This window comes from Saccoglossus kowalevskii, chromosome 10, assembly GCF_978046115.1.
Source record: "Saccoglossus kowalevskii chromosome 10, keSacKowa6.1, whole genome shotgun sequence".
NCBI classification, from domain to species: Eukaryota; Metazoa; Hemichordata; class Enteropneusta; family Harrimaniidae; genus Saccoglossus; species Saccoglossus kowalevskii.
Genome location: NC_140650.1, coordinates 31,571,192 through 31,597,130, shown reverse-complemented (window position 1 = coordinate 31,597,130; position 25,939 = coordinate 31,571,192). Strand labels below are relative to the sequence as shown.

General features: G+C 34.5%; 2 protein-coding genes across 6 annotated transcripts in view; one reads left to right on the top strand and one right to left on the bottom strand.

Moving 5' to 3' along the window:
• The window catches only part of LOC100374157 (ectonucleoside triphosphate diphosphohydrolase 4-like), a 47,671-nt gene extending 32,902 nt beyond the window's left edge, over positions 1–14,769 (bottom strand). For 3 of the 5 annotated variants that reach the window (XM_085504505.1, XM_085504508.1, XM_085504506.1), the window contains exons 1-9: positions 14,314–14,769; positions 10,931–11,295; positions 9,842–9,992; positions 9,324–9,487; positions 8,964–9,118; positions 6,254–6,414; positions 5,436–5,763; positions 4,270–4,352; positions 3,764–3,925 (exon numbers count right to left, since the gene is read on the bottom strand). In XM_085504505.1, coding sequence (XP_085360631.1) covers positions 3,764–3,925; positions 4,270–4,352; positions 5,436–5,763; positions 6,254–6,414; positions 8,964–9,118; positions 9,324–9,487; positions 9,842–9,992; positions 10,931–11,295; positions 14,314–14,321 — 1,577 coding nt within the window. In that variant the 5' untranslated portion in view covers positions 14,322–14,769. Of the gene's footprint in view, positions 1–103; positions 3,043–3,763; positions 3,926–4,269; positions 4,353–5,435; positions 5,764–6,253; positions 6,415–8,963; positions 9,119–9,323; positions 9,488–9,841; positions 9,993–10,930; positions 11,296–14,313 lie in introns of those variants that run through there. The other 2 variants (XM_085504509.1, XM_085504507.1) reach the window with 2 other exon arrangements.
• A 194-nt stretch (positions 14,770–14,963) lies between these two features.
• On the top strand, positions 14,964–25,490 carry LOC100374003 (vesicle transport protein SEC20-like). Its single transcript, XM_002731890.4, has 7 exons — positions 14,964–15,096; positions 15,264–15,356; positions 16,005–16,096; positions 20,594–20,701; positions 23,275–23,390; positions 24,425–24,648; positions 25,220–25,490. The coding sequence occupies exons 1-6, from the start codon at positions 15,016–15,018 to the stop codon at positions 24,610–24,612; spliced, it is 678 nt and encodes a 225-aa protein (XP_002731936.1). The 5' UTR covers positions 14,964–15,015; the 3' UTR covers positions 24,613–24,648; positions 25,220–25,490.
• Positions 25,491–25,939: the final 449 nt, after the last annotated feature.

The following is a 25,939-nucleotide window of genomic DNA, read 5'->3' as shown; positions in this document are numbered from 1 at the left end:
TTGTCGCCCACATGCTATTGCGATAAAAGAAAAAAGGTCTTGTAGTTTGCACCCAAGAAAATGTGAATTCTGTGAAAAAATACAGCAAAACATGAAAAGACTATTATATGCATTTCAGAATGTTATTTTTATTTGCTTTTTTGAGAGAGATACACTCGGAATGGTTAATGTCAGCACGGTTACTCTTCTAGTAACCGTGATGTCAGGTAATAAATATGCAAATAAGGTACTTTATATTCATGTAAAATAAACTAATATAGAGCAGTGTAATTCAATATTGTTCGTGACTGGTTCTTGGTATAGACTGACAAGACCGCACGAGTTGCGTCCTCCGTGGTGCTCCAAACCCAACACACGCCTGACAGAACGATGTAGTTTTTTACTTCCCCCCGACGATTTTTTGTTGGTACCAATCAAATTGCAGAAATGTCAGATAGTGACAGCCATAAAAAAGTAATCATTCATAGCAAAGCTTATTTCCGCCCATGTTTATCATCTTGTTGAAAACTGATTTTTGTTGACAATGCAAAAAACAGCATTGTGTTACTATGACCACCAAAATGAATATTCATTGAAATTCATTGCAAGAAGGCATGAATTTTGTGAAATCGCAGTATTGATCTTGCCAACGAGACATACATTATTCTGTCAGGCGTTAGTGTGGTCTGATGGCGTTCGGCATATAAGCAGTAAAATGAACTCTCAATTGTTTAATTTTATCTTCAACATAAACAGAAATGCAATAATGTATTTGGGAAATGAAATATGTATGGAGCAACAAATTCTAAATGCTTATATTTCAGTTTGAAGGAATGATAATATCATTGCAAGTACGGTGTCAAACACGATAATAATGCATGGCAGCAGTCAGCCACTGTTTCCTCCATTTTCAGTTTAGCTCCATTTCAGTGAAAAATTACACTATTGTTTATTTACATGAATTCAAAACTGACGCAAGTGCTGCGCAATGTTCACTGATTTCCGTATCACTTGGCTTTTGAATTCACGACTAGTATAAATATTATACGGCTAATTATTATTAATAAAGAATTACAACAATTTCAAAACTGATTTTTAAAATAATCTATTATTGTGGCTACAATGCTGAAAATCATAATACATATAATAAATAATAATGCATTTTATTCATGCTACTTATGCATCTGATGACATAATGTAATCTGCGTCCTAGGGGGTCCACTTTCTAAATAGGAAAGCATTCAATCTCAAAATTCTATTTGCTATTAGGACAGACAAAAAACCTGTTGTCACCTGCCAGGTCATATTTTAGAAATGATTTTTTTTTTTACTTGCGGCAAATAATCATTTGGCAGTTGCCGGCTATGTGAGTATATGCCAAACTACAAGACCAAAGCACCAAGAGTTGTCAATGTGTCTTCCAAATTGCATTTATCAACATTGCTCACTGCCGATGATCTGCTTCAATGTTTGCAATATTTTTCTGTGTTTTTCACATCGAAAAGACATTCAAGATTCTTTACTTGCAGACCAAAGTTTTTGCCTGTCTTTATCTACACTTTCTAATGCAGTATTACTGGCTTAAATAGTCTGACTATCTGCACTTAACAATAAGTTTTTTTGTAATGGGACAAACCCCAATTTTAATAATCTGTAAATGGCTTTCATCAACGTATTTTCAAAAACAAATACGCATGCTACAGTGGTTGTGATAGGAACTACTACTCCTTCCCAGCATGCAAACTGCTGTTGACTACTGGAAATGTCAACTCCAGTCCTCCATCGTAGAATTTAGATTCTTAGCAACAACTGTCTTCTTAGTGAAATCCATGCCAGCCACCATGGAATATCTTTTTTCTTTGTCGGAGTCACCATGAAACAACTGTCCTTGGCAACATATTTTGTGTGCATTGGAGCCAACGAAGAACAAGTTCCTAGCAGCATGTTCCCTTGTCAAATCCATGGGTGTCGCCACGGTAAATCTGTCCCTCGCAATACACATTTTCCTTGTGACAACCATGGCAACCACCATGAAATTGATACAGTTCTGTACACCAGTTCAAATATTTTTGAGTTAATATACACAATCAATTCCCGGTTCCTGAATAGATAGTTTGAATGTTCATCGTTTGTGTGCTGTGGTCAATAAACCGGAAGCTAGGACAGATTTGTAATGTTCCAAATGCACAGAGTTGCAGTGTACTGAAAATCAATGTTTCCAACGAACAACATAAAATTCCACTGAAATAAAACTGTCATCATCTTTCAACTAACTTGTACAAGCCTCTGAAAATTAGCACACAATTCTGCTTAAGCAATGAGCATGCAAATTATTTATAGCTATAGCATAGTATTTTCATACTTTTTGCACGTATTTTGGGAGTTGAAAAATACACCACGGTCATATACTCTGTGATACACAAATCGTCATCAAATCTTCTTTGTCAACTGGAAATCCACGTTTTTCAGCTATCTTAAAAAGGTCTTCTAGCTGTTCGCGTTTCTACCCACACACACTCACTCAGCTTTCTTTATCTTCCAGGTTGCATGTCTACCGATGTTATTTTGATTTTTTATATATTTTTGTCCGTTGCTAAGGTAGGTTACACATGCGCAAATAAAATTACATTATGTCTGATGGTAATTCAGGAACCGGGAATTGTATATCATAGGACTATATATATATATACATGTACTTTCTGAATGTTGCCAGTTTAGAATTAAAAATATATATGCATTGTATTCGGTGGAATCACCTTATTGTTTAACTGGCTGCTAAAATTCAGTCTAATTAAAAGGTTATCATTAGCTGTAACCATAATATTTTTGTTCGGCAATTCCTTCTTGTACCTGTCCTTCCTCAGTCATGAAATAAGCCATTGTTGGCACACGTGTTAGCTGTGACGACAGGAAGCCAAGTTTTCGCAGTCTTCCTATATACAGTAAGATAGCGGCAAGAACGACAACAAAGCATACAATGAGCAAGTATTGATTGGACACCACTGAAGCACGCATCCATGGCGGTTTGTAACCTCGTTGAAAAATACCTTCTTGCATTTCACGGTTGATAAAAACAAAACAACAATATGAGGTTTCAAGATTTTGAACTAATTTAAAAATATTAAGACATTGCGATGATTTAGTATCAGACAACCGACAAGGGTAATATTTAAATTTGTTTACAATCCACAGATCAATAACAGTGAGTTTTACTACAGACACTAGCAGCTGGCAAACATCAAATGGAATAGACTGTGATGTGACTATGAACTACTTACTGGTAATGGTTCATCACTCAATTATGCAAGTGTCTGAGTGTGTGCAACAAGTCCACACTAATCCATATCAACTATCCATTTTCTCCAGTAGTTCATTTAACTCGTTTTAAAAAACACGCTGTATCAAATGTTAACAGACTCATTTAGGCATTTCTGTCCATATACTATTATGTAGACTTGATTTTGTTTCAAAAAAATGTAGCTACTATTTTTTGATTTTTTTATGTATGCAATGTATTTGATTATTTGAATGTACCCGCACATGTCAAATGTTTAAAACCTTATATTTGAATCCCAAGAAATGCTTTATCAATGAAAATACTAGTTTTCTGTCCAGTTTATAAATGCTTGAAATAATGAATTTTTATGGCACAAATGGCTGCAAGTCTTGGATTTTATTTTTGAAAACAATTTGATATAGAACTTTCAATGTCATGAACTAATGTTTGGGGCTAATGCAGAAACAATGTAGGTATATTTGGATAAAATTTGAAATGATGTCTTACCGTAAAGGCAGGAACCTGGTTCTGAACAGTATAGCTCCCAGGGTCCATTGAACCTCTTTGTCATGAATTAAACTTGCAGTACGTAAATTGTGATAGTTTTCAGGAAATTTAAAACCATCATGCAGAATAGCCACCATCCAGACTGATTTAAAACACTGGTACCTAGAGATAAATAAATTGTTAAGTTTGAAATTATTATGAATGTGATTTTGCCACTTATTAATCCGAATATTAGATTAAGATGTCATCATTTTCACAGGATGTACTCTTTGTGAAAGAGTCACAACATTTTCACAGCTACAAACAAATTTAACATTTTCTAAGACTCACAAAATTCATATAAATTTACTCATAAAATTAATTTAAACAATATACAGTATGAACAATGTAACAGACTTGATATGAATAATATAGATACAAAATGTAATATGCCAGTAGAAAGAACATTACTCTCCCATACTTATTTGAATTGAACAATGTAATGAAAACCCCTCTCCCGTACTTACTTGAATCGGTGTTCATCAGCCTTGAGGTAGAGTCCTTTTTTATGGTGCTCTTCCAGCAAAGACCATTTAGATGCACAGAAATGCTGCAACAAAAGTTAAATCAACATGCTATATCAATCAAACTTTTAGAAAATAAACTAGTAGAATAAATCATTCCATTTGCAAAAATAAAATAAAAGTACTTCTGGGTAATTTCCTAATCATGCTTTTAGGCCAATAGCAGAGTTTGAGTTGTTCGGTGGCTTAGCTACTATGAGCATGAAAGGGATGTTGACAGACATTGATACACTTAGATAGACAAATGTTATCAGTGTGTATGTGCTGGAATGATATAATGACTTGTTCGATGTACAATGACATACATAGATAATGACTTGTTCTCTGTACAATAACATACATAGATAATGACTTGTTCTCTGTACAATGACATACATAGATAATGACTTGTTCTCTGTACAATGACATACATAGATAATGACTTGTTCTCTGTACAATGACATACATAGATAATGACTTGTTCTCTGTACAATGACATACATAGATAATGACTTGTTCACTGTACAATGACATACATAATGACTTGTTCTCTGTACAATGACATACATAGATAATGACTTGTTCTCTGTACAATGACATACATAGACAATGACTTGTTCTCTTGAATTACATAGACAATGACTTGTTCTCTGTACAATGACATACATAGATAATGACTTGTTCTCTGTACAATGACATACATAGACAATGACCTGTTCTCTGTACAATGACATACATAGACAATGACCTGTTCTCTGTACAATGACATACATAGACAATGACTTGTTCTCTGTACAATGACATACATAGACAATGACTTGTTTTCTGTACAATGACATACATAGACAATGACTTGTGCTCTATACAATGACAATGACTTGTTCTCTATACAAGGACAATGAATTGTTCTCTGTACAATGACATACATAGACAATGACTTGTTCTCTGTACAAGGACATACATAGATAATGACTTGTTCTCTGTACAATGACATACATATATAATGACTTGTTCTCTGTACAATGACATACATAGACAATGACATGTTCTATGTACAATGACATACATAGACAATGATTTGTTCTCTGTACAATGACATATATAGACAATGACTTGTTCTCTGTACATACCTGTGCAGCTTTTGTAAAAGTATAATAATTATATGGTCCCCCCATTCGGAGCACATCCTCCATGGAATACCAGAATTCTGAAAAACCGTAGAATTCACTGTTCAAGAAGTCCATAGTGGGTTGATATACCCCATTGATAGAACAAGGTTCTTTTTGGCAAGGGACAGAAAGATCCAACTGTGCCTGCACAGCCTGTCTGCACTTAGCAAAGTTCCCTGTCCCCTTCAAATAGTACACTTTTCCATTATCATCTGTAATTTCATCCGGCATTTCCTGAGGTAAGCAAGGATCCAAGATAGGTTTCTCTGCGGTTCCTCCAACAATATTCCTGAGGAGGACAATATAGAATTATTGCAGGAGAACGGAGATGAGATATGAAAATGCATATCATGTCCATCATCAGATTTTCCCATAAATTTAACTGAAATAAAAATGACATTATGCACTGTACTTTTCAAACCACCTTTTAATGAATCCCTACATGTGGTAAACAAAGACAGACATTCTAAGCATAAAGCTACTTCTTCTATTGTTAACATAAATGAGATGCATGATGGGAATTCCACAATATACATAGTCAAAAAGGCTAGAAAGAATTGTTCCCTCACTTAGTTTTAAAGAGAGAACACTTCCACACAAGAGCTAGCATTATAATATGTATGCCACTAGAGGGCGCTTATTTATATTACCATAAACCAAGATTGAAAGCGTTTGATTAATACCGCTGATGAAAATATAATATTAACAGGCTAATAAATTCACAAGTTAACGGTCAATGCTGTAACCATGGTGATACTACATATATAACAAGATCTTACCCATGCTTGGTATTATTAACAATGTTTTTTTCATATCTCTCTCTAGCAACATTTGCACCATAACCCAGAAAGGTGGTCACATAAACTCTGTACACATGCTCCGTCTTGTGTGTATCGCAGCCAAGGTTGAATTCGGCTAACAAGGACTTTGCCAATTCCTCCTGAAATGGTTGTCATGAAAACAAATTAGGTAGGTGAAATATAGTAATTATTATACATTATTAATTTAATTACTAAATGAGTAAAATGAAATAGAAGCCCCCTTCATCTTAAAAAAATTAAAACCCATTATTTCAAGAAACAAAACTTTTTTAAAATTATGGAAAAAACCTTGCTTTGCCAAGATTACCCTTGCATAACTTTTCAATATGTATGTAAATAAAATATGTATGCAAATATAAATGGCATAATGCAGAGCATAATGTTTGCTTTATTACACAACTAAACACCAGTTGTCACATCATGTCAGTTGTATTCAATATGGGTTCCATGCAACATGCCTAAAAAATATTGTTTAAACAAAATTTGAATGCTTGGTGGTACGGAGACTGTGGCGTTTTTGCACAATTTTCAAACATTTTTAGCACAACTGTTAAAACTTTGCATTAAATAAATGAAACTTAAGAAAATATATTTGTAGAAATACTGTACTACATTTATGCTATGCTTAACTCCTATAACTACTGAAGACTGTGGCATAATGCTCAATTTGTTGTTTTCAGCTTTACAGATAAAATCTTGTTTTCCTGATACCACTTTAACAATTTTTTGACCAGGTTTCAGTTCAATTTTATAGTCATAAGGAACATCAAGATTAAATACCAATGCATGAACTAAGAAATATGAATTGACAGAATGCTCAATCCACACTTGTAATAATTCAGTAAAGATTCAAAATAGAAATCCCTATTTGCTCAATAAGAAGTACATCTACCATAAAAGTACACATAAATCAAACATTCCACTTATGAAATGATGGATCATTAAATTAAATATTTTGACCCTGGACTATCATCTGTCATTTGTGTAAGCACATGCACTACCAATAAGCAAATAAGCATTCATAAACAGCAATTTGAATGATAATATTTTCCCCGCCACAATTTGTCATATTTTTATTAATTTTTCTATAATTTTGCACTACATGGTTTTTCATTGGCTACAGGTATTGATAAAAATTTTTGAAAAAATATTAAATTAATTATATGGGTATATTGAAAACAGTTGTCTTTAGTGTTTTAAGTATAAGTGAATTGACATTCAAATGTACAAAGTGTCCAACTGCAAAGTTACACCCAGGAATCTATGAACTGTACACAAATAATAAAAAAGCAAGCATATGATGCTCATAAGGAATTACTTTGATGAATTTTAATTAGATTTAAATAAGAATATAACATGAGAAATAAGAATTTTATACTGTAAAACATGTTGAAAAGCGACATGCAATTTTAGCGAATTGTGGTGAAATGACGTAATAGTGAAATGTTGATTTAACGAATCTCTCTTGTCATTGTTGATTTCCTGTTTTCACAATACTTGTCTGTCGCATGCCAAAACAAATGCGCAGTTAAATTGTCAAATGTAATTAGGAAGCGCCCCAGATTTTTATGATTACTGTATACAAATCCCCAAGCCTTGGCCATTTTGAATTTATAATAAAGTCATTAGTGACATCTTGAATTAGCGAATCTTTCGCTAAATTCGCTAAAAAGACATGCTCGCGAAAAAGACACGTTTTACAGTAGTTGTAAGTTATGTTATAGACGCTGTAATATAAAACAATGAACACAACCATCACATACGAAAATGAAACAGTTTATAGTAATACCAGGCAGACTTTCATGTGTAAAACAGGAAGTGATGTAATGAAGACGTGATGCAATGCCAACCAATGAGAGATCTCAAAACCATACTGTTTTTTTCTACTCCTTAATCAGCATCACATCACTTAAGTTTACCTCAAACCTAGAAGTAAAAAAACACAATTTATGGTGAACCTGCAACCTTCAACAACATGACACATGTAAAAATATAAAACAGAATCATTGATAAACCTTCACTTTAAAATCTACCAGAATATACAATGCTAAACAACAAGACTGGAGTTACATTATTAATCAATTAGCATGGGATATCAAAATGATTGGATAGTTACCGGGGTAATCATGTTTCAAAGGAAAGTCTTTGTCAAAATAAATCAAGAAATGAAATGCACAGTACTCTCAAGAAAGTCCAAATTTCTAAGAAAATGTTTACCTTAACAAAACACTGCATGCATTGTTCATGGCCATAATCACAAGCATACATGTACACAACACAATCAATGTTCTGTTCAGCACCAAAATAGTAAAAATTGTGTTGAAACAAGATGATTCTTTGCAATGAGTGTATTTGCACACTGATGGAATAACTCCTAGGGGAAATAAAAATAATTTTATAATGATATTTGAATGCCATAATTGTTCCAACCGAAAAAATCTGCCGCAGATTTGTGTGTATTTTTTATATAATTTCTTTGTTAATTTTGAACCAAGTGTTCGCAATTTCTAACAGATGGTGGTCTTAATCAGAATATTCAAAAATGCAGGTTTAATTTGTCAAAGAAGATGTCAACTTTGACACTCAAATAGTTATTAATAGCCAATGTATATTCAAGCACAGTAAAAATGAAGATATACCAAACACATGCTATGATCAGAGTAGACACCTGTTTATCATACGAGTTGAACCTTACAGTTGAGGGTACTTCGTACGCTATCTGCGCTGAACCGCCTCCCATATCAAGTACACCTACTGTTCTTTTACGCAGCATTGGAGTTTTATTGGTTGCACCCGGCACGTCCACAGCCACTATCGGCACATCTGAAATGTACAAGAAAAACTGATTTTAGATGAGACAATGAGTACATCAAAAACAAAGTTTGAACGAGTTTACAAATTGCTGACATGAACAGAATATCAAGTAAATTTTAACCAGACAACAGCTTTATTCTGCCTATACTGAACCTTGATTGGTGGATTAAAGAGCATCTCCATCACGAATAATAAAAAATAACACATAACTCACCATCATCTGTGTGGTCAAATCGTCCAAGAACAAAATTAATGCCAATCCAAGCATAGACTCCCTCCTCCTTCCCAGTGATTACTTCAGTATGGGTTTCAGCAAACAAGAAATTAAATTCCTTTGGGACATCTTTTCGAATATCATCTAAAATTGCATTTTGTTGGCTGTAGCAAAAATAAGATAAAACAAATTATATTTTTAACTTACTGACAATATACATGTTTATTCCCTTTGACTGGTATTTTGACAGATTTCAAAATGGCTGCCAGATTAGCCTTTAACGAGATGGGAAAATCATAAAGTATTGGTTTTCATGAAAAGAGAGTGCTCCATCTTTTTATTTGGTGTTTGTAATTTATAAGATGAAACTTCTGCGAAATATCAAACGTTGTAGTGCTTTTTTCATTTTTAGTATTTTCAAATATTCCAACATGGCCAGAGAAGAAAATAATTAAATTACACATCACTGGCATTGCTCTAAAATTGTGTTAATGCTCTCCAATATAATGTGTACAAACCTTTCAGGCAGCATTCGCATTCCTGCGGTTGCGAGAACATATAACGGCGTTTCTTGATGTTTCATGCGTGGTATATGATCAGCTGCATATTGCAGTAATGGGCGTAGATAAACATTGGCTTCTGAAGGATTTTCAGCGAGAGTAGAAAGTCCTAGAAATAAAATAATTTTATATGCACCTTGACCAACTGTTTCAAGTGAAAACCAAACTGAGTATCTCTTTTACTAAGCAAGAAACGAATAAAGACATACTAGTATAATAAAAAGACACATTAGAAGTGCATATGACAAAATTATGGACTGTGAGGGCGCTGCGGTATTGTCAGTGCAATTCTCTCCTTGACTAAGAGCCCCATAATGGCAGTTGTTATGACAGAAATAAATTGTTTTCTTAATATAAGTAAAGTAATTTAGTCAGGAGAGCCATGAAATGATATTGCAGTGAAAATGTCACTGGTATTTCAGGCACTGCATGGACTGGACCACATGGAGAGCCATGAAATGATATTGCAGTGAAAATGTCACTGGTATTTCAGGCACTGCATGGACTGGATCACATTTAATGAAAGTTAACCTTTTGAACAACATGAGATTTTCCCGCCAAATTTTAATGCAATTTTTTTACAATTCCTTTGTTAATTTTGAACCAAATATACAAAACTTATCATACAGTACCAGTGGCATAAAAGCCATGTAATATTTCTCCATATTACATCCCTTTATTGGCCCTTGCATGCAATTTGAATTTGTGACATCACTTTTTAGTCACCTCCTAAAATGCTTAACATAGTGACTAGACAAATTATTTTTGTGAAAACTGTTTGGAATATGATCAATCTGATCACATCAATGTTCTCACTCATAGTTTGATCATTATGCATTGATCAATATGCAGTTTCAATCACAAATGAGGTATAATATCGTGATTATTTCTTTCTTATTTTTTCGGATATACTTTATTTCTCATTCTTGATCAGAATTTTTGAAAAATATGAAAAAATTTATTCAGTGTAAATTTGTGAATAGTGACAAAGGGGGTATTGAAAAGGTTAAAGGTTAAGGGTTAAACCAGATATAAAATACAGCTTACCAGGTTTGATTTTCTTGACTACAGGTGATCTGTCTTTATCTCTCATTTGTTGAATCTGAAGCAACTCATTGGAATTTCCTGTGTGACGTGGCCAAAAATAAACAAACACCCTTGTCCCACTACTACCAGCATCGATCACAATGCCAAAAAACAAGTTGGGGTCAGTGATATCTGTAGCTTCCGCATGAGTGTATTTGCTGGCATATCTCTCATAGCTGTCATCCATGCCCAGTTTGTGACTTTCAACGATGAGGATCAGTGCAACAATTCCAACAAAGCAAAGCCCAAGAAGAAAGACGGTGAATTTTTTGTTGTAGCCATTCAACTTGATATGCCATGTTGCAGGAAGTGAAGGAAAGGACATTCTATAAAGACAAAGTTTTTTTTTATTTTTAGTTAATTTTATTTCTTGTGCCAAATTTGCTGATATGAACTGTTCATTCAACTTCTCTGATGCCTAAAACTGTTTACATTGCAATGCACAGTCCGCATATACTAACAATATTCGCTACACAACCCAAGTCGTCTGAGCGTAACAATTGATCTTTTGATATGCTATTTGTATCTTTAAGAATTTATGAAAAGGCAGGTAAGTGGCACAAAACAAGGTGAACAGTTCCCATTATTCTGATAATGCAATCTTTATTAATACCAATAAGTGGTAACAATGTCTATCTTGGCAACAACAAAAAATGTCCACCTGTCAGTCATATTGAATCTGCAAAGCAAAATATTATGTCTAAATATGTTCCATGTATGAACTTTTTTGATCAATTTCAAGCACCAAAAATATCTGCCATTCAGTCTTCTTGAACCAAATTATAAACATATGGATGCGCTTATGTATCCCAAGATGTATGTGTGAAGTTTGCACATGATCGGTCCAACCTCATCCAAAATATAGATCTAATCACACACACACACAACCTGGAATACTTTCCTGAGGTATTTGAAACCAAAATAATCGTTCCACTGTAAGGACACTGTTAACTGGCTTTTGGTTCTGGGATACTTGTCTGTTTCAAATACCGGCTACTTTGGGAATGTGTTTTAGGTAACAAGGTATGCATGTAAGGAATTTCTCACCAGATAAATACCAAATGAGTTTGAATTTTGTTAGTGGTTGGCTTAATGTTACCCCAGTGAATAGTTAAGCTGTAAAAGTTTGGTATTTTTTGCTGGTTTGTAGGAAACTGACAAATCTGCCTTTATTTATAGATATGAGTCGTATTCAGACTAAATATAATAAATATCTATAAATTATACGTATTTATTTTATCATACGACAGCTGATGTATGCAGCTAAATCTACGATTCACAGACACTTTAAGAGACGAATAACCCAATGGCAGATCAAATGTCTCAAAGCATACAGTGTAGATGCCCAGGCATCACTCACAGCAAGCTGCGCTAAAAACCTAGCAAAATCTCTACAAAATCATCATCAAATTAAATTCCAATAAGATAGACAGTACAGACACGGTAGCAAGATCATTTCATAAACATTGCCACATATCATGTTTCTTAGTTGATTTATTAGTGTAAATGGGAAATTGCAGGTGGACATTGTATATACCTACCAGTGATGCACTTATTTACAGGTGTCTAAAAAGTGTACCACTGTTGTGTATACATTCTACAAATCAAGTCTGCGTGTACTACCAATTATTTTGTATGTCCCTACTTGACGATGCTTGTTGAGCTGTGAACAGGCTACATTCAGTCAGAAGAAACAGATTCCTTAAAAAAATATAACTAGTCAAGAATGGAAATCTATCATTGTCTCGTACACCAAAGACACAATTTTTAATACGATAGTGACACCGTTTGTTTTTATAAACGAGCCAAAGTAAAAAGTGGTACGCTGCTTATTTTGAACTGCCGAGCTGAATTTTTGCTGACAATAGTTAATTAAAGTAACGATCGACCAACACAAACTTTGTTTGCAACTGGTAAATGCTACGTTCTTTTCAAGTTGTGGTGCCTCAGTTTGAGAGTTATTACTGAAGATAATGTACAAGATATTTTGAATAAAAAATAAAATTTGTTTACTTCTTGAGATGAACTTAAATTAGCACTGTTCTTTAATAATCGGCTATGCCTGCAGCTCACTTGCATTTTCATACTTCATTGCTGTTCTATTTTTTTTTTGAATTTGGCACCACCACCAAAGTATATATTGAAGTAACATCTACCGTTCATGGTTCAGTTGCCGGAGTGGACCAATAAAGTTCACCGTGTATTATAAAGAGTAATTCAAAATTTTATATTCATTCGTTTGTCGTTATTAAATGCACTTTTCATAGACAAATTTGTATCATTTAAGACCTTTTAAATAATCCACTGAAAATGAAAAAAAAAATCATTAGAAGTGAAACACAACAAAGGCATTGAATGAAAGTGTCAATGGGTTGTTGACACTAAGCTCCTGTCCGTCTGATACCTCTAAGATGGTGAACTGCGAAATCAAGATTGCGTTTTTTCAACAACATTGATTACTAGTAATACCTGAATCGCACCAGGAAATGGTTTGGGTTTGTAAAATACCAACCACAATCGAACATAATTAATAATTTCTGTCATTGGCATTAAATATTGAATCATTTCCCATCCTACCATCTCTGACATCTCCCGGTATTTTTATTATTATCTGAGCAGCACCACAGTAAATTGTGTACATTTGATCCTGGCGTTCAAACTGGTGGTAATAGTGGTGATCATTTGTGCACATAAAAGAATTTTTTTTTATAGATTCATTGACTCAACTATCCTTATTCAGAAATAATTACAAGGTAAAAAAAATGCCATTTGTAAGTTATTGAACAAGATCAGTATTGTTGCTAGTTTAATTCATACAGCTGTATCGTTCTGTGTTGGTGTTGTATCAAATAAACGAATGAGAATAATGATTGCAGATGATACAACAAACTAATCAATAATTCACACTTTTGAATTAAAATGATATCAATCTTTCATTTAGGGTTGTTTGCACACACATTTTCAATCATCAATAATTAACCATTAATTATTTTAGTTTTCCGAGCTCTCATATTTTACATGTACATGTACCTACAAAATAACACGATACAAAACACAAATACATGAAAGATAGACCGTATTCTTTCCACGTATCATTTGCAGCCTCGTGCGCTATATCTACGTTGACATTCTCATTAGTGTCCAACCAGAAATTGCGTCATTTAGGATTTGTTGCATTTTGTTTGAATGTTTCAAAGGAGATAACTAATTCATTGTCCCACGCATTTGAATACGTGTCAATTGGATCGCAACTAGTTTTAACAAAAGCTGGACAATAAAATGTCAATGGGCGAAACAGCTGCTTGCTATACTATCTATAAAAAAGTTTGTTTGCAGTATTTTACCTTGCCATATATAGGCTATGATCGATGGCTGGCGTTTCCGGCGACGTACCGACAGTTCATATTCGCCTCTTCTTGCCACGTGACGATGTATTATGGCGGATCGTAGTCAAAGCACAATTCAAAAATAAATGAAATAGTCGGATTTGGGAAGATCTATTCCACGTCAACTATGGCTTAAGACTATCTACGTCGTTTTGGTAAAGTCTGGAGAGCCCTTAAAATTGCAATTCCTCTGAGATTCGTCAACTTCTTAATGATTCCATATGTTGCTTATTTTTACTGCAATCGAAGAGATAAAACAATTCCAATAGGGTAGTAGTAATTACGCGTACATCGTGTATGGTTCACACGTGTTGTTAAATTGGAATTGCCCTCTGCCGGTGATATTATTCGCAAAGCAACACACACAACACAGATAACGAAATGACAACATCCACTAATATCGTGAAACGTGTACAATATATACCACTTTACGGCAATTCGTTGATAAGAGGAAGTGACGAGTTATTTACGGGATCTGGTATTATTTTTCTAAACAACTGTTCAGATTACATTCTTAATAGTCAGAGTGCAAAACACAATATTTCGTGACACTATCGACAACGTGCATTTTAGCAAAATCAGACACACATCTACTATTGCGACGATGCCGCAATGTAGGGGTTCCCCATAAACCTGCGCAGTCATGGAGGGAATTCCAAGATGGCGGCGGATGATGTTCATGTCCGTCTTTGTGTGCAAGAAATCGTGAAACACGATTTGCACGTTAAAGCATTAATACAGGTAAAAATTGGAATAGTTAATAATGACACAAATCCAAACATAATACACATTTTGTTTTAAACTAATTGACAGATTATTTGGTATGCTGACGAAAACATAAGGGATGTAAGAAATCGTTTTTAAATTTATTGACAATTCTCACACACCCACTGTTTTTTTTCTTGCAGGATATTAGAGACATTGCAAACACAGAAGAAAAATTAAATGACATAAATTTACAAATAAAAGAAAAGATACAAGCTTTAAGAAACAGAATAGACGTAAGTATTACATTTATTTATCATCATCATCATTAGCCCTGCGTATATGGCTGTGTAGGGGTGATATTTACATTGGGCTTCTTACGCGACCCCAACACATTGGGGCGCAGATAAGGTCCCGACGAATATGAGCGCCTCCACATTCACAGATCTGTACACAGAGCTACATCATCATCATCATCATCATCATCATCATCATCATCATCATCATCATCATCTTCGCCAGCCAAGGACCATTTATTCGACCAAAGCCTCATTTCACCACGATTTACTGTATGTAGCACACCCTCAAACGATTATAAGATTCACTTCGGCTCATTTGCATCACCCAATCATAACTCATGAAAAAACTACACATTACTTGGTAAAATTAATATGGCGAAATCAAATAAACGTGTTGCTAGCTTTTTCTCTGAACGAGCTTACATCAAAAGAAAGCACTTAATGCTGTATCTGAGGAAAATGACGGGTTTGTTGCAAACACAGTCCCTTGACTCAATATGTGTAGCAGAGTACCAACATATTTCCAAGGAAATTTTAACTTTATATTTTCTCTAGTGACGATTAGTTTATTTAATACATTTTGGCAGAGCTACATCCTAGTAATACTTTTATAGTCATGTCAGGATGATTTTATTCTTTGTTTAGGATTTGGAAAGATTTGCCAAAGAACAAGACAAAGAAACAGACAAAGTTAACCTTCTCCGAGATGTTGACAATCACCGAAAACAGTTACACAGGTATGATGTATTAAGAGTCGTCTGACACTATGAGGCCCCGAAAAAAAATACCTCTATGAGATTTGATCATTGTGTGATGAAATCTTCAACTCCCTATTTTTGGTCAAAAATTTTCAACCTCTTCTTGAAAACTTGTACTTCTATTGGTTTGATATGTTGTATATGTATTATGGGTGGACCTCTATTAGATTTGAACATTTAGTGATAGATATTTTGAATTCTATAATTTTAGCAATTTTTTTTGTCATTTTTGGTAAAACTGCCATTTTCAACTTCTTCTTGAAAACCGCTACTCCAATTGCTTTGATACTTGGTATATGTGTACTTTAGGTAGATTTGTACCCCTAGTAGATTTGAATATTTCATGATCTTACCTTAACTTTATAATTTTAGCAAATACCTAGTATGTTAGTCATTTTTTTTGTCAAGAATGTTATTATCGACTTCTTGAAAAACTACCCTGTCTGGGCAGATTTTATATAAATTTTGTATGCACATCACACATGATGAATTGCTGTGGGTGTCAGTTTTTTCCTTTGATTTGATTCAATATGGCAGACTGACAGCCATGTTTGTTTTTTTTTCATGTGTCCTCAATCTTTTCTGAGATGTACCTTGATTAATTTTGTTCGAAGTTTACAAATACAACACATAATTGTATTCATTTGCGTTTTTGTTTCAACATCAAGCATTTCTCAGGTGTGCATTATCACCCTATATTCGTTCAAACTTGGTGATGCCCTTACTCATGATAAGTTACTGATGTGCATCGCTTATTTACACAATTTGATTAAAATTGATGCGTCCTACCTGTTTCTCCTTCTGTTTCACTTTCACTCATTTTGTTTGTATTTGGCAAGACATATTAGTGTGAATATTTCTTGTGATCAGATTTTATGTTTGTGTCACTTTCTCCTCTAATGGACTATTTTCATAACCAATTTTACATTTGGACATTTTTCTAGTGATACAATTACATGCAAAGATATTCACTTTCATTTCGTCGTCTTGTTCAGAAAAGATTGGGACTGGACATTTATGTCTTGTTAGAATTTCAGAAAAATGGGTAAAAACTCAATTTTTATGTAAGGTGGATTAAAATAAAAGCCCAATTTTAATGACAATTTTAACACTAAAATAAAATTTTGAAATAACATCCATCAGTTTTTTTTAACTGAGCTTGAATTGAATGTAAATTGGAACCATTTGTCGTTTTGTATAAATTTACAGTGAATGGAAAGTTGTTTCAAAATTCTTTTCTCTGAAAAAAAAACTATATTTAAGAAACAAGGTGTAAATTGAAATATTGAGAATAAATTGACAAAAATTATATCAATGAAATTGAGAAATCTATAATTGAAAAAGTCAATGTAATCTGACCTCTGATTAATGACCAAAAACAAACAAGAAAATATTCAACAACAAAGAACAATTTACAGTAATACATCGTCCTTGACAACACTGAGCTTAAGGTAGCGGGACTATTATTTGCATACTTGTTTTCATCTTCTAATTGTGACCAAACGACTACAAATAGACTCAGGAAAGTATATATATTAGAATTGCCAGATTTCAAGCTTTTCAAACGTGTGTTTGCCATGCCCGTATCTGCATTCTACGGTGAGTTACTTAATCAAAAGTGAAAAATTACTTTTTTTGTAAAAAAAATAATTACTTATTTATGCTGGTGATAAGAAGTTTTTTTTTCACTTTTCCTAGTTGTTCAATAGTATGGTAAATTGAATGTGTCTGATCAGTTTTATTCAAGCATAATTTGGTGTTAATCCGATGACAATAAGTATACATAATTTTTTGTTAATGACCTTTTTTTTGAAAAACATAAACTCCTAGAAATCGTTGATGAAGTCACATCACACTCACAGATTTTCAAGCTTGTTTATCAGCACAAGCGATTTGTTTTCACATCAAGGTCTGTTTTAACATGTTGTAGGGGAATTCAAATGTATAAGGCTATTGGAAACCAAAAAATAAAGGAATGGAATAGCTATAGTTCGATAAAATCGGCAGATGAAAACACCAAAATCAATGATTTTTTTTCAGTGGCTGTGTGACCTTGTGTCTGACACATTCATATGCTAATGACTAATCTGTGAAATAACCGGAGGCGGAGACAAACCACTCAAATGTTTGGAAACACTCATTAGTTGTGTTCACGTTACACGAAGTACGGGCTAAGATTTAAGCTGATTTAGGCTTATCTAGCATATTTGCATTTTGGCTAGACCCAATTGCGTCCACGCACAGGGAGGGCCAGTCGTTAGCACGGGCTAAGGGGTGCCATTAGTCGGTGACCTTTGGTAAGCCGCTATTTACGAACGAAAAATGGATGACACGCGCTAGGTTCTATTTCTGCTGCTGGCATGTTTCGTTCTAATTTTGAAGCGACGTGCACAGGACCCAACTTATTTGGATGCACATAAACAGTATACAACGGGCGTAACAGAATACAGAGTTTTATTAATGCATGTCGCAGACAGCGAACCAAATTTTTTTTGTCTACGATTGGAGCTGCTGTACGCTCTACTACTACAGTGACCCGATTAGTGTGGAAGCGAGCGCGGAGTAATGACTGGTGGAATAGTGTCGTTATACGAACATGGGACAATTTTCACACCCAAAGGTCGCCGCAGAGGGCGCTTAGCCCTGGGCTAAGCGTTAGCGCATACATCGTTAGCTCGTGCTAAGGTCTAGACCGCGTCTTAAATTCGGATCAGATTTAACCCGTACTTAGCATTCCTTAGCCCGTGCTAAGCGTTCACGCACGTTTTCTTAGCACGGGCTAAGGAATTTGACCTCTTAGCCCGTGCTAAGGAGCTGTGCGTGAACGCAACTATTGTGTGTCAGATAGCTACTGATAACACATCCTAACATTGCTTTGTCTTGAGTTTATCTTTGAAACTTATAGGCACACAGATTAAACCTGTGTTGTTGATTTTGGAAAACACTACTGAAGCTGCCTTGCTTCCCTTCAGAAAATCTACATTTTAACCAACTTACATGACATCTAGGTTACGTTGACTTTATCAGATGAAAGTTTATGGTGCATTTCATCAATTAATAAATAAATGTGAAAATCGTAATTTTCAACACAAATAATAGTCTCACTACCTTAACTTATGTGTCAATTGGCATAATTTTGACAAAATACAAAATGTGCATAATAATTTCAATTTGTCACACCTCATATTAGTATAACTTATAAATTGGATTTCTGAATGCACATATTGAGACTGCGCTGATTATATATTCCTTGTGTTTAAATGCCATGTAATGTGAATGTTAGGCAACATACATTTCTGATTCAAAATGTGTTGTCGGTATCTTTACCCTTTGAATGCCAAATGTTGTCACGTTTCACCCCGCCTTCATGGAATAAATCAGCATAATTATTTCCTCGTTATTTCCAAAATTTTATTCAAGACATGTAGACAGTTGGTAATTACGTGTATATCCATTTAGTCAAAAATGATCAAAGAAATAGAAAAACAGATAAAAATGTGAAAAATACTGCACCAAAATTTAGTTGGAGAATATTAAGGCATTCATAAGATAAAAGTTTACAATGTTCTTTAAAGCAGCCAATTTCTGCAATATATATGATTATTGCTGTATACATTTGTCTGCTTATGTTTGCACCCATGACATCAGGGGTCATCAGGTACAAGTGAACTCTGGTTGCAGTGTTACAGCATCTATTGTACTCATTGATGGAATAAAATCCCTTAAACCTAATTTTAATTTAAACAGATGGTTCAAACCGAGATTAATCTCTTCTTAAATATTTTTTTTTTCATTTGAGTCACCTGTGTGTGTGTTGCTATGCATACAAGATATGATGACATCTGTGACCTTAGGAGTTGACCATTAAAATTCTGCAATGATAGAATAAATGTGCAAATTATTTTTTTCATTCACGTAATTTTGAGCGAGATTTTCTTTTCATGATGATCTTGCTGTAAACATTGTTTGTTGCTTTCCCCACTATCAAATATTTGTGGGAGTTTTTTTTAATAAATATACTTTTTTTCGGAATCTACCATTAAGACTATTGAACACCAAGGTCAACTTTTGCCATCTAACTCAAAATAAAGCTGCATCATTGTTTTGTTTCAAGAAATTGGCCCAAAACAAATTAAAAAATTAAATTATAGAAAAATAGATACAAATTTTATAAAGTTGCACTACAATTTTGGCTGTTTTAAAGAGACAAAAGCTACCAAATTAAATGTGTCATGATTTTTTGAAGCAAAAGTCAACTTGGATAAATGAATGTCAAAATAACCAACCAACCATATAAACCTAGGTGTTCCTGATTATTAGAAATTCTGGGAGAGGAGATGGTTTATCTGTGCATATTATTTATTTCCTCCAGTTTTCAGCCCAATATTTATTTCAAGATGATGTTGCTGAGAAAATGTTTTGCTTCCTTCTATCCAAATAGCTTCTAATTGTTGAATCATTTACTATTAATTACAGCACACAGACTGCTTTAAGAAAAGCCAACTTAGCATGTAAATTACAAATAGACAGAAATGCAAAGGAAGATCTTTTAAAGGGTGGTACTGATCCAGATATTCGGAAGAGGTAATTTCAGTCTTTCATTTGTTTAATCGATGTTGAGATGAATTCATTAAAAGCTAAAAAAATTATTTGTTAGTCTAGAATCTATGGATGCTCCATGGTTTGTAGGACCTCTACAATGAATGCCTAGAATCTATGGATGCCCCTTGGTTTGTAGGACCTCTACAATGAATGCCTAGAATCTATGGATACTCCATGATTTGTATGACCTCTACAATGAATGCCTAGAATCCATGGATACTCCATGATTTGTATGACCTCTACAATGAATGCCTAGAATCTATAGATGCTCCATGGTTTGTATGACATCTACAATGAATGCCTAAAATCTATGGATGCTCCATGGTTTGTAGGACCTCTACAATGAATGCCTAGAATCTATGGATACCCCATGGTTTGTAGGATCTCTACAATGAATGCCTAGAATCTATGGATACTCCATGGTTTGTATGACCTCTACAATGAATGCCTAGAATCTATGGATGCTCCATGGTTTGTAGGACCTCTACAATGAATGCCTAGAATCTATGGATGCCCCTTGGATTGTATGACATCTACAATGAATGCCTAGAATCTATGGATGCCCCTTGGTTTGTAGGACATCTACAATGAATGCCTAGAATCTATGGATGCTCCATGGTTTGTAGGACCTCTACAATGAATGCCTAGAATCTATGGATGCCCCTTGGTTTGTATGACATCTACAATGAATGCCTAGAATCTATGGATGCTCCATGGTTTGTAGGACCTCTACAATGAATGCCTAGAATCTATGGATACCCCATGGTTTGTAGGATCTCTACAATGAATGCCTAGAATCTATGGATACCCCATGGTTTGTAGGACCTCTACAATGAATGCCTAGAATCTATGGATGCCCCTTGGTTTGTAGGACCTCTACAATGAATGCCTAGAATTTATGGATGCCCCATGGTTTGTAGGACATCTACAATGAAGGCCTATAATCTATGGATGCCGCATGATTTGTATGACCTCTACAATGAATGCCTAGAATCTATGGATACTCCATGATTTGTATGACCTCTACAATGAATGCCTAGAATCTATGGATACTCCATGATTTGTATGACCTCTACAATGAATGCCTAGAATCTATAGATGCTCCATGGTTTGTATGACATCTACAATGAATGCCTAGAATCTATGGATGCTCCATGGTTTGTAGGACCTCTACAATGAATGCCTAGAATCTATGGATGCCCCTTGGTTTGTAGGACCTCTACAATGAATGCCTAGAATTTGTGGATGCCCCATGGTTTGTATGACCTCTACAATGAATGCCTAGAATTTATGGATGCCCCATGGTTTGTAGGACCTCTACAATGAATGCCTAGAATCTATGGATACTCCATGATTTGTATGACCTCTACAATGAATGCCTAGAATCTATGGATGCCCCATGGTTTGTATGACCTCTACAATGAATGCCTAAAATTTATGGATGCCCCATGGTTTGTATGACCTTTACAATGAAGGCCTATAACCTATGGATGCCGCATGATTTGTATGACCTCTACAATGAATGCCTAGAATCTATGGATACTCCATGATTTGTATGACCTCTACAATGAATGCCTAGAATCTATGGATACTCCATGATTTGTATGACCTCTACAATGAATGCCTAGAATCTATAGATGCTCCATGGTTTGTATGACATCTACAATGAATGCCTAGAATCTATGGATGCTCCATGGTTTGTAGGACCTCTACAATGAATGCCTAGAATCTATGGATGCCCCTTGGTTTGTAGGACCTCTACAATGAATGTCTAGAATCTATGGATGCTCCATGGTCTGTAGGACCTCTACAATGAATGCCTAGAATTTATGGATGCCCCTTGGTTTGTAGGACCTCTACAATGAATGCCTAGAATTTATGGATGCCCCATGGTTTGTATGACATCTACAATAAATGCCTATAATCTATGGATGCCGCATAATTTGTATGACCTCTACAATGAATGCCTAGAATCTATAGATGCTCCATGGTTTGTAGGACCTCTACAATGAATGCCTAGAATCTATGGATGCCCCTTGGTTTGTAGGACCTCTACAATGAATGCCTAGAATTTATGGATGCCCCATGGTTTGTATGACCTCTACAATGAATGCCTATAATCTATGGATGCTCCATGATTTGTATGACCTCTACAATGAATGCCTAGAATCTATGGATACTTCATGATTTGTATGACCTCTACAATGAATGCTTAGAATCTATGGATGCTCCATGGTTTGTATGACATCTACAATGAATGCCTAGAATCTATAGATGCTACATGGTTTGTAGGACCTCTACAATGAATGCCTAGAATCTATGGATACTCCATGATTTGTATGACCTCTACAATGAATGCATAGAATCTATAGATGCTCCATGGTTCATAGAATAATAAATACAATGAATGACATTTTTGGTTTATGTTCGCTTTCATGAGAGGTGGGCTTTTAGTAGAGCAAATTTGGTTTATGTTTACTTCTATGATATGTGCTTCTAATAGAACAAATACGGAACTGAGATAGGTGTGACAACTAAGATGTCTATTATTGCAGGAAAAACAAGGAACACATGGCAAAGACTGCAACAAATATTACAGAGAATCTTATGAGTATAAGCAGATTAATGGCATCAAGCGTAAAACAAAGTGAAGAAACAATGCATACATTAGGTGAGAAATGTGTGATATATGGCAATGTTACTATGGCAATGTTGCCTCTATGTAATTCTTGTGTGCCCCTTTGTAGTTAAAACTAAATGTAATATTGTTTTCTTTAATTCTTGTTTTTCAATACAACTAAGTAGAATTAATAGAGTAATGCTACAGAAACTGATACCATTTGTTGTCTTATCTAAAGAAAACTTGTAACTGCATAGAGTGGTACCACAAGTATCATTAAAGGAATGTGTTTCATTCTAACTACCTTCATGCTTACAAAATCCTGAGGAGAATGCTGTATTGAACATTAATGATACCAAAAATTAATTACCTACCCTGAACCTTTGTTGGCCAAATCATACACGATTTTAAGGATACGTGAGTGAGACTGAATTTATTATCCTGAACTTTGACCAAATTGGAAAGAATTTACTGTAAACATCATTAAACATAGGTTTTGTTGAGTGATAAGCAAGCTAACACAAAGTAAATGATGTCCAATGAAAAAAGGTGTGATTTGTTTAAATAAAATTGTAAAACATTTTCCGGAGGCATACACATTGTTATGTTTGGTCAATGGTCACACTGACAGTTATAAAATTCTATACGAGTGATATTCATCCAATAAAGCATTGTTATTTTTCAGATTGTTTTCAATTGTCATTTGAAATTCAGTGCCAAACTGTTATGGTGATTGTAATGTGTGAAATGTGCAGAATTCTGAATAAATTTGATGAGATGCATGTTCTGTTCAAGTAAGCCATGATTTAGGGCAAGACAGAGACTCAATTACTAAAGGGCTTCTCTAACCCATTTCAATGTAGCATTAGAGTTTTCAGGGTGTAAACAATTTTTTGCTTTAATTTATCATTTATAGTCATAGCAGAAAATTACCTACATAAAATTGACCTTCATTTTATTTTGATGTTCAAATATAAGTGCAATCAATTCTCACAAATCAGGTTTGAAAACAGTCAGCAGATAGGTATAATATGCAAACATGTGCTTTTTCAAATTTGATGATTTTGATGTCTTGTATTTTTCAGTAAATTCATCAAAAACTATTCAAGAAACTCATGAAGAATTTAAAGGAATGGGAGGTGTGATCCAAACCAGTAGAAAGCTTTTAACCAAATACAACAGACGGGAAATCACTGATAAACTTTTAATTATTATAGCTCTAGCTTTATTTTTCGCTACTGTATTCTATATTCTCAAGAAGAGGCTATTTTAGTGGTATCAATTGACGGCCATGCTGCATATACGTAAGGTAATGCTTAATTCCACATATCTGGAGGCTTCAGTGCCTCAATTTGAAGATAGTGTACTGCATAATATGGAGTCGTATCTGTGAGCCTTTTTATTGATAGACAAATAGAGCACCCTCTGTTGTCCACTTTGACTCCTCATGTACTGATATTTTATAATCGTTCAAAGTAATATATTCATGTTGTATGTACCCACAGAATGAAAATTGCATGAAGACTTTGAACTTCAATGTTAAACATCTAAATTATATCGATGAGTTTCATATATGCACCATGTATGGCAGATAAAGTGAACCATTATGTTTTCTGGTTACTAGTATCTGGTACTATATGAACTTTTGCACCAGACGATACCAATTGACATGTCTTATTCCAGTTTTTCATGTGAAAGTTATTTTGTAAAATCAACACAGACAAACACCACATCATATTCAGTATACAATGTACCTGCAGTGTCTCCCATATGATGTTTACAAGGATTACACAAAATTTGATGTGCTATGTTTTTGATACTTTACTGTACATGTTTTTCTGCTTCTCTCTGCTGACATTTACATTCCGTTTTCTTTACAGAACCAAGCCTCTGCTGGAGGCCAAATGATGTGACAAATCCTTACCATTCAATGTTTGAGCGCGAATATTTGATTGGAACATCAGAATGAAGATTTACCTCCCCTTTGAGCTGAGGATGTAACTTTCGTTATTTACATTGATAAGAATAACTTGCTCCACGCTTGTAAAATGTAATCACATTAGATGTTGGTGGCGCTGTTACAAACATAATTTGCTCGATGTGCATTGTGAAAACGAACAACTTTGCAGGAAAATAAAAATAAAGACAGAGGCAGATTGGATAGACATATTGGTACAGTGGTAATTCAGATCACATGCAGCTATTATGGGTTGATCAATGTAAACATACAAATTTTATTTATAGCAAATGAAGACATTAATAGTGATCAATGAGATTCACATATAATGCAGGTCTGTTCATTACTAACACTCTCATTTTGTGAGACACCCTCGGCGTGGAACTGGGGCAGGAAATCATACTGCATGTGCTCTTGAAGGTAGAACAGAAGACACTGTATTATTGTCTCACTCTGTATGCTAAATTGTTTTAGTTGGTAAATAGTTATTTGAAAGCATCTCCTTTCTGATGAGTTTAAAAACGTAACCAACTCTGACCACTGAAACAAAATTCCAGACATCGACGAACAATGCCTAGATATTTTCTGTATTAAAGAGGGAGGGTCGTCACCTGCGCACACGAGTCCCAAGCGATGATAACAA

Coding starts and splice junctions, on each gene's coding strand:
- LOC100374003 (XM_002731890.4), top strand. CDS start 15,016: ATGGCGGCGGATGATGTTCATGTCCGTCTTTGTGTGCAAGAAATCGTG. Junction 15,357..16,004: donor CTTTAAGAAACAGAATAGAC/GTAAGTATTACA, acceptor TTCTTTGTTTAG/GATTTGGAAAGATTTGCCAA. Junction 20,702..23,274: donor GATCCAGATATTCGGAAGAG/GTAATTTCAGTC, acceptor CTATTATTGCAG/GAAAAACAAGGAACACATGG.